The 10168-nt window shown below is 37.6% G+C and overlaps 1 protein-coding gene across 1 annotated transcript in view; it reads left to right on the top strand.

The window, feature by feature from the left end:
* The window catches only part of pcsk2 (proprotein convertase subtilisin/kexin type 2), a gene marked incomplete at its 5' end in the record, with an annotated part of 30704 nt that overhangs the window by 14118 nt on the left and 6418 nt on the right, over window positions 1-10168 (top strand). The window contains 3 exon segments of the mRNA XM_037686530.1: window positions 1045-1260; window positions 4762-4862; window positions 5623-5850. Coding sequence (XP_037542458.1) covers window positions 1045-1260; window positions 4762-4862; window positions 5623-5850 — 545 coding nt within the window.

Here is a 10168-nt window from a genome sequence, read left to right as displayed (position 1 = left end):
TGGATGATGGATGGATGGATGATGGATGATGGATGGATGATGATGGATGATGTTGGATGGATGATGAATGGATGGATGATGATGGATGGATGATGGGTGACGATGGATGGACGGTGGATGGATGGATGATGAATGGATGGATGATGGATGGATGGATGACGGGTGATGATGGATGGATGGTGGATGGATGGATAGAATTTGAACACGCCTGCTTTTAGGCATCCATCATAGAGTGCTGCAGCACCATCTGCACCCATACTTCCCACAGCCTTGTGGTTCAACAAGTTACTTTTGCCATGCATTTTAAAATATCATTGAATATATTTTTAGGCAACAAGTGATTTTTCTGTGTAAATTCTTGACTACTATATTAAACATACATTTTATAATTGATTCTGTTGTCACAGTTTATATCTGCTTTTTATATTTAGCTGAAATACATTATTTTAAAGAAAGTTTGTCACAATAAACAAGCAAAAATAAATTACAGTTTTCATGTAGGCCTACACTTCTGAACAAATAAATAAATCAAGCTGCCCCTAAAAAATGTTGGCAATAAATACAGCAAAATTATAATAATTAATAACTTTTTACATTTTGAAAAAAAAAAAAAAAACCCACAAATAAGGCAGAGGACTAATTTAGAGCTGAACTTTCCGCTTTGCTTTGAGTTAACGCTGTGTTTTGGAATGTGACTACACTTGTGACAGATCTCATTAGGGAGTGTGTGAACAGGCAGTTTGTTCCACAGAGCGGGACCAAAGAGGCTAAAAGCAATTATTCCAGGAACAATCTGAAAACCACCACCTGGTGACAAGAGACTTCTGATTGGATTTTAGTGCATGACCAATTTAAAACTGCACAGAGGAGAACAATTTGAACCACTTCAAAGACAAATGCAAATAACACACTGATACCTGTTGTATAATTACAGTCAGATTAAACTCCCTTATTCCCATTTAGGATTTCATGTGTGTGAATCCCTAGAGAAACAGGCAGTGCTGCTGTTTTCACCTCAATGGGTGTGTGACAATATTGTTTTAGGGGCGTGGAGGGAAAGGCAGCATCTACGTCTGGGCATCAGGAGATGGTGGGAGCTATGATGACTGTAACTGTGATGGATACGCCTCAAGCATGTGGACAATCTCCATTAACTCTGCCATCAACGATGGACGCACTGCTCTGTACGATGAGAGCTGCTCCTCCACCCTGGCATCGACATTCAGCAACGGACGCAAACGGAACCCAGAGGCTGGCGTTGTGAGTGTGCTTGCATTAAATCACAAACTATATTGTATATATGCCACGTAAATAAATACACAACTGTAAATTAATGCTCACATGCTGAACATTTGCTATATTTAGAACCCTTGGTTATTAGACTTTGAATATAACTCTGAGTTTTATTTCTAAATAGCAGCTTTATTTTTTTTATATAAAACTGTCATTATCCACAAGCTTTTAGAAGATTGAATGAGACCAGGAAATTGCCAGATGGTTGAGATGAATAATAGAGGGCAGGAAAATCTCCTCTCCGATGATCATTTTACATTTAGATTTTTTTTTTTTAAATAATCATGTAAGACTCAATGGCCTCTCTGTTATGATATATTATTGCAACTCTTGTTCTTTAACATTTCCCTTTTTCATTCTTTTATTGAAAACTGAACCTGCTATTAAGAACAACTGAATAACTCTTGTTGTATGCATTTTTTTTTTCAGTCATGTCAATTTGTGAAACAGTTAAAACATTCCCTGATGTTCTCTTTCTCAAGCGTTAAGGGTTATTCCTTTTTCTTATTTTAGATATTGCTTGATTACTGAGCATCAATACAAAAAGTTAGTTTGGACTTATGATTATCTCGGTTTGAGTCTGTAAACTGCAACAGCAATAAATATATATACATAAATATATGTAAATATATATATAAGATTTTTTCAACAAAGCGACAATGTCCTGGAGAGCCTGCAGGTCCAGCTGAGATGCACGCTGTGGGGCACGTCATGGATTCGTGGGGAGTGTGGCAGCTGATGTGCCTCTCAGTTCTGTCTCAGGAGGATGCTGAAGACATTTACATATTTGGAATTATGACAGCAGGGACTCTGCTTTTTGGCATTGGCTGGACTCTGTTTTATCGACTATTGAAGAAGACATCGGCAGCATTTTCGGCCATGGAAAAGCTTCCGAGTCAGTGTGAAGGTTTGGTCCGTGCTGTAGGAACTCTAAATCAACTGGTTTACGAGCTAAACCGCAAGGTGGAGGCGATTTATAAGAATCGCAGACAAACTGCGGCTTCTGCGACTCGTCAGCGTGGTGGGTTCAACCTTGAGGGAGACTCATAGCATGGATCATTGGAGTGGAATCCCACAATTAAGCCATTTTAGAACCAGAACGTACAGATGGACTCAAGGCTGAAGAAAAAAAGGAATCTGTCTGCCTGAAGAAAATCAACATTCAAAGCTTATCTGAATCTGACTCCCGACGGCCTCGGAGCGGCTATCAATTTTCTCTTGGGTCATGGGTAACCAAGGACAAAAGCTTCATTTATCGCACCCCCCGAGAACTTTCTGTGCAAACTTTTCAGAACTGTCTGCTGAAACAACATCTTCAGAAACTGTGGCCGATCTGAAAAAAACGCTCATGGACAAATCTCAACACCTTGTCGTCCAATGCATATGTAATCATGTTTTAATTGTGCTGCTGGTAGAGTTTTTTTTATAAATGTCTCAAATCGTGTCCTGATAGACAAGATGTGAACAATCTTTCTTTGTAATACCGCTACCTACCCTCATGTTTCTCCCCCTTTTCCTATCTAAGATTATAATTCAGAAAAAGGATAAGAGAGGCCGCGCTTACAGCAGCAACTTCAAGCACTCCGTCTATCTTCCGGACGACTGCATGTACATGTTCTCGTTGTATCTCGGTGCAATGATAATAAAGCTTATTCTGATTCGTGGTTCCTGGGACATTTTACTAACAATAACTTAGACCCTAAACATTTAGTGCTAGAGTCTCAAGAAAAGATGTTGCACACTGAATGGGGCTTGGTGTATGTCTGTAATATTTCTAAGCTACAACCGCACCAATTTTCATGATTTTTTTTTTTTAATTGACAAAATTAAAGCCATTTTTGTTCTTTCTAAGATTGGTTTTCTGTGGCAGCCATCTTAAACTGGAAGAGCTCCAACCAATAACCACTTATGTCCAATGATTACTTCCTGAATGTTTTATTAAAATCCACCCTGCGGTTCATGAGACATTTTACTAATGGATGGAGTTGACTCCAAATACGTAATGGCAACATTTTCAACAAAGACATCATTATGATTAACACTTATATTATTTGTTGTGAATAATTCTCAGCAATGTCCACACTCAATTCTAGCTCAACATTTGCAAAACTGAGCAAATCTTTACTTTTTTTTTGCATCATTAAAGTTGGGTGGAAAAAGTCCAATTCAAAAATGAGTCACTTGTACATTTTATCCCCCTCCTTTTTCTTTCAACAGCAGCCAAGAAAGGATAAAGAACTCTTTTTGTCCACTGAGGCTTCTTCTTTATTTTTATGATAAAAATCCAACAAAATGAACATCAAAGTCACTTTAGAGAATTATAACAAATAAGAATTACTGACAATCCCAGAAGGAATTAGTGAGGTTAAAAGTCGAAGCTTACTTTCATTAAAAGAGATTGTGTGACCTCATTCAGAAAAGAAATGCTTCTTCCATTTCCAAGAATGCACATGAGATCTACGGACCGACAGTCTGCAGCAGGCCCATTGGTGCAGTCTTCAGTGATTATGTAAATCGCTTCTGGCTGTTGACAAAGCATAATCTTCCCAAGGGTTCCCCCCTAATTGCAGTTAATCTCTTCTTCTTTCTAATAAGGTCCATATTTAATAATAAAAATAATTATTTATTTGATCAATTTGCAGCAGTTAAATTAACGTATACTCTTCTGTCTCAAAATACAACAAATCCATACAGATAAAAACAATATATAGCATATGTAAGCTGAGACTACTCCTGCATGCATTAGTAGTACTTGCATAGACTTGCACTACTACCGTGCTAAACATATGTTTGCTTCACTTTCAAACAGTATTTGATCTGTTTAGTGTATTACTCAATGCATATGACTCATGAGCGATGATCGTTTGACCATACAGTTCTGACCCTTGGAAAATTAGTTTTCCACATTTGCCTTTGGTATACAGTTTTGCGGTTTTGGGTTGATACATATTAAATTCAAACTTTTATTCATTTTATTTGCATACATTAGTGATACTTGTGCCATTTAAATGGTGTCTCATATTATCTGAAACAAGTCTATACATCCACACTGTATTTGTGATATATGAAGAAACTGTACAAAAAAAATAAAAATAAAGACAATTTTAAAACATAACTTTCTTTGGACACACTAATAGTCGTATACACTTGCACATGAATAATGCTTACAGAACAAAAGTCATAAACATTTTATAACCATAATAAACCAATTTAAAGTGCATGTCGTCTCTCTTACCTCCCAATAGTGGATGAATCTCCTGTTTAATGCTGATCATACACCCCTGTGTGATGTCACCTCCGTTATGTAATATAATTTTTGTAGTAGACTTTAACCCATTGTAGTAGCACCCTCAGCTTTGCTATATAAAATTCAAGGCAAATGTGAAATGTGATGTGCTTCAAACTCTAACTTAAACCCTTGCTTGATTTGTCCTTTTTCTAAAAAAATGTGTGGTTGTATTATTTCAGGCCACCACAGACCTGTATGGAAACTGCACGCTGCGTCACTCTGGAACATCGGCAGCAGCGCCGGAGGCAGCAGGCGTCTTTGCTTTGGCTCTTGAGGCTAAGTGTGTACTCTGCAGACCCTTTCACAGACCTGGTGTAATTGTGATTATTGATTTAGATGGCCTGTCTGCATAAAGCATTATTAGGTTACTTCATTCAGCAACACTCAGCTGAAGAAGGCGGCAGTCAGAGGGTACAATTTGTGTAATAATTCCTTTGAAAGAGAAACCTTGAGCTTTCGTGCTGATGTGGTAAAATTCTTGGCTTCCCCTTACAACATCAAGGCTAAAATGAAAACGCTTGAAAACTTCTGTCCAGTTTTTTTCAGCACTGCCTGCATGCTTAAACCAGCGATCCCATGCTTTACTGTGAAACAAACAGTAGAAAATCTTCAGGATGAATTGTTCTCTCTGAGCTGCAGTGCTTCATTTCTCACATTAAAGGGCAACAAGTCCGTAGCCATTAACTCACAGCAGCTGATGGAGCTGAGTAAAGAAACACTGTTTGCTGTGCACACACAGTAATGATGTTGCTGTTGTGAGGACCGGATGTTCACCCTGTCCGACTGTAAATAACCCACAAGCCTTTTTACTGCTCAAACGCACTTGAACCAAGCACCAGCAGGAGCCAGTGAGACAGACAGAACAAAATGTCTCTAAAAATAGACAAAATAATAGAAGGAGACAGGAAACAGACATACCGTATGTGATGTTATTTAGATAGATGAAAACTTCACTTAAAGATAAATCCTCTCCCATGTGCTCTAGTACCAGTCTACCTCAAACCTTAATACTTTTATACCCATGTGTTTGTCCTCTCCAGCCCTAACCTGACATGGAGAGACATGCAGCACTTGTCCGTCCTGACCTCAAAGCGAAACCAGCTCCACGATGAAGTCCACCAGTGGAGGAGGAATGGTGTGGGCCTCGAGTTCAACCACCTGTTTGGGTACGGCGTGCTGGATGCTGGGGGCATGGTGAAAATGGCCAAGGACTGGAAAACTGTACCGGAGCGTTTCCATTGTGTTGCTGGATCCATCCAGGAACCCCAGTGAGTTCTATTTCCACTAGTTTTGTAGTTTCTGCAACACACTGCATCATGTACACATTGCAAATTGTTGTTTATTTTTTTTCAAAAAAATTGCAAGGAAAACCCTGCAGTGCATTGGAGACACTGATCTAATTACTGAATAATGCCTGTGCGACCTAATTCAATAAAACATCTGCAATGAGAGCATCCACTTAACATCTCTTGCATAATAAGATCTGCTGCTCAGTCTTACAGTATCACAGATAGAAAAGAAAGGAAAATGTGTTTGTTTGTTAATGTGTTGATGGTAGCAAATACCAGAAAAAAGGTTTTATATACAGATATATTCAGTGTCATTTGCTGTCTGTTGCCACTCAAGGGTGGAGTTTGTATGTTCTCTCCGTACATGCCTGTTTTTTTGGGGGATATTACGGTTTCCTCCTACAAACCAAATCGTGCATGTTAGGCTGATTGGTAACTATATTGTCTCTAGGTGTGAGTGAGAGAGTGAATGGTTGTTTGTCTTGTTTGCCTTTATGTGTCCCTGTGATGGACTGGAGACCTGTCCAGGGTGTCCCCCGCCTCTCGCATAGTGACAGCTGAATATGGGAACCAGTGACCTCTGCAACCCTGAAAAGAAGAAGTGGGTAAAGATAACAGATGGATGAATATTTGCTGGTGTTTTGTCTCCTCTAGTGGAGTGAATATGGGGTATTGGAAATACCCTCTGTCCATCTGTTTATATCGTAAGCATTATAATTTGAAAAATAAGTGAGGTACTCCAACAATGTTCAGTCAGGTCATCTGGATGGTTTCATTTTTTGCTGAGGCATTTCCGAAGGACTTCTTTAGTCCGAGAAGCCACAAACAACCTAGAGTCCCACAAATACCACATTCCCATAGTGGGGAAAAAACAAACAAACAGTTTCCTGGTGACAAGATGGTTTCTGGGGCCTTCCCTCTCCCCTGTTAACTCCTCTGAGGCTGTCATGCCAGTGAGCTACTGATTACCTGTTTGGTTTTTGGCTGCACCTAGGATTAAGGAAATTTCCATTCTAAAATTGGGTTGCCACGTCTAAATCCAAGATGGTACCACCATAAATGTAGATAAACTCATCGTCCCAGTAAATTGAGAAAAACTATGCTTTTTAGTATTTATATTGCTTAAAACTATAATTTCCTCAAATAACTGTGGTAGCTGAAGCTTAATCTATGGTATCCACTTTTGCTAGTGCAAAGGTGTACTTGGATGTTTTACCTTAATTTTAACACACACAAAAGGTTTTAACTACTGTTTCTTTTCACTGTCTTAACTTTAATGTAATAAACTTAAAGGTGAATATTTTTGTGAACGAAAATAAAAAAAGAATAGTGGCAGAAAATGTATTATTAAAAAGTTTAAGTGAATTTAAAAGTAACGTAATTGCTACGTATACCAGGTGTGAGAAAGAAGCACATAGCTTCTTTTGCATTTGACAAACCCTTATAAACTAAACAGTTGATTATTTGTCCGAAGGTAGATACCAAGTCTTAGATTACTGAAGAGTTCTTATTTATTTATTTTTATTCATTCAACCTTTATACAGATCAGTCTCATTGAGTCGCGAGGACTCATTTACAAGAGAAAGACTAAATGAGATGATTGTTAGGGAATTTTTGGTCAAAGTTTATTGCTGTTTTTAACTACTATGGCTGACAATTTTAACTCTGCCCATGAATCATATGTTTGGGTTAGTAGAAATAATAATACTGTATAACGGTAATACTGTATAATTTTTGCTGTTTCATTTTGGATTTTATTTGTGAAGTTTTTACTGTTGTAACGTTAGGAAAGTGACCCTATTATTTTCCTACCGTATAATGCTGACAGTTCATCTAAGCTCTTTTAAAGTCCTCCTGAGTCCAGTCTGCCATGACTGATCAGCTGATAAGTCAGAAACTATAAATTATGGATCAGCTGAACATTCTTAACTTGCAGGGTGCAAAACTAATCTCACGCGTTACATGGAATATAGAAACAGGGCAACTTTTGTTACGGAGGAGTGCTAATAGAATTTTCTTTGGTGTGAAATTTGGGTTTTGTGATTTCGCAGACTTTTTACTTGCATAAAATCCAAGTGACACAATGAAAGAAAAGGAACATGGCAAATGGTATTGTCTTTTTCAAATGAGTGATTTAAATCTGCAAGAAAATGTGAACATGTGTTTATTTTTTGCTGCTCATGTTACACTTCACCAAAGTCAGTCAATAGCTAAATTTATTTTTGTGAAACGGCAGAAAAATTAAGATAATGTTCCTATTTGCTTAAATTTTTCACCACTCCCTGAGAAACTATTTATGCCACATTATTTAACATCAAGACTGAGTTGTAGTTTTTTAAATGCTGCCCTTCTCTTTCATAGATGGGCCTGTATTTAATACATTTTTCCCTCCATCTTTCCTGCGTCAGTTCAATTTTCATTCAATCTTTATTTATACAGGATAGTCTCATTGAGTCACGAGAACTTATTTTCAATAAAGAACTGTTTTAGACAAACCATAGATAAGGTACACTCAACAATAAACCACCATAAAATGCATATAAAATAAAAACAAATAATAAATAAAAGTAGTGATATGAAACACAATAAAAACACGTTAAAGTAGGAAATAAGGTAAAATACTAATGATCCTAAAAACAGGAACATGTCTACATTGATTTTTGCATTGAACTGCATTGTTTAAAATCCTTTACAGTGGTCAAAGTCGACAACTTCAGATCTTTTTGTAAGGTGTTCCAGGAAACAGGAGCAGAGTAAGAAAAGGCTTTTTTGCCGAGTTCAGTCCGCACTGATGGGACGCTGCAGGTAATGATGTCTTGCGAGCGCACGCTGTAGTTGCACTGACGACGTGACATGTAGGAGGAGATATATGAAGGCAACAGAGCAAGAAGTGATTTAAAGATGAAAATGAGAGCGTCTGTGTGAAGTTAATGATGTCCAGTTAACCAGTGAATACAGGGTGCAGTGGTGGGCACAGTAGTTACAACCAGTTATGAATCTTAGCGCGCTGTGATAGACAGCGTCCAAGTGCTAGTAGCAGCATTCATGTAAATAATGTCACCGTAGACAATGGGAAGGAAAGTAGCAACTACAAGGTGTTTCCTTGCATTCAGGGTTAAACAGGATCTATTTCTGAAAAAGAAACCCAGTTTTTATTTCAATTTCTTTTATCAAGTTTTCAACATGTGGTTTGAAAGAGAGATGCGCATCAACCAGGATTCCCAAGTATTTGTACAAATCCACAAACTCAATAGGAACACAATTTGTACCTCCTGTTGCATCAGTTTATCTTTTCCTCTCACCGTCTTCATCTCCACTTTTCATGTCCTCATCTTGTTTTGCCTTTCCTCTTTTTGAAAGCCTACATTTCCTTTATGTTGACAGTTTTCTTCTTAGCTCCTCTCATTTCCATTTCTAACTAATGCTTTTTTAGAGGCTTTACAACCGAGCCACCTTCATGTGTCCTGACCCTGAGCTTCAATATGTGGTTCATAGAGGTTTCCATCTTTTTTCAGTTTCAAATAAAGCACCACCGAATTTCATCAGTTGAGTTTACCCGGCAAGCATTATTTGACCTTCATTTCATAATCAAGAGCATGGTTCATAAGACAAACAGCACCATTATCGCACATCTGCTGGTGATTAATCACAGTCAGAAAACATTTAATCAAAACGTTCAATGCATCACAAGGTTAGAAAAATAATCCATTTTCATATCAACCAATTAAATTCTGTCATAGCAAAGCATACACATTTTTAGGACTTTTCTAATATATGTACAGTAGTCCCCCACTTCTTTGCGGTTCGTTTTTCATGGATTCGATCTTTCACGGTTTTTCAAAGTAAGACTGGACATTGACACACAATTGGCTGGTTGATGGATGAGCCACATGATTGGCAAGGATTTTTTAATTTTAAATGAATTATTTTAAATTATTTTGTACCTGCTGCACCTGTGTGCAGCCCACATATGCAGGGAGAAGCTCTCTCCCGCAGCATGTCATGATCTCCGCTCTGCCGCGGAGACGTGGGCGTGGCCAAGAGTGCTAGATCATGACATGCTGTGCTCTTTTAGAGCGTTTAGAGTTTAGAAACATTGTTTAGAATATTGCAAGAGTGTAGGAAGAGTTTAAAACACCTTTATGTATATATACATATATAATATATACATATATATATATATACATATATAATATATACATATATATACATATATAATATATACATATATATACATATATAAAAATCTAAAAAAATCTAAATGACCCTAACAGATTCTGGAAAACAATTAAATCTC

This window comes from Nematolebias whitei, chromosome 1 (assembly GCF_014905685.2).
Source record: "Nematolebias whitei isolate Nwh7 chromosome 1, NemWhi1, whole genome shotgun sequence".
Taxonomy (NCBI): Eukaryota; Metazoa; Chordata; class Actinopteri; order Cyprinodontiformes; family Rivulidae; genus Nematolebias; species Nematolebias whitei.
The sequence above is the reverse complement of the archived record's forward strand: the minus strand, read 5'-3'. Positions and strand labels throughout refer to the sequence as shown.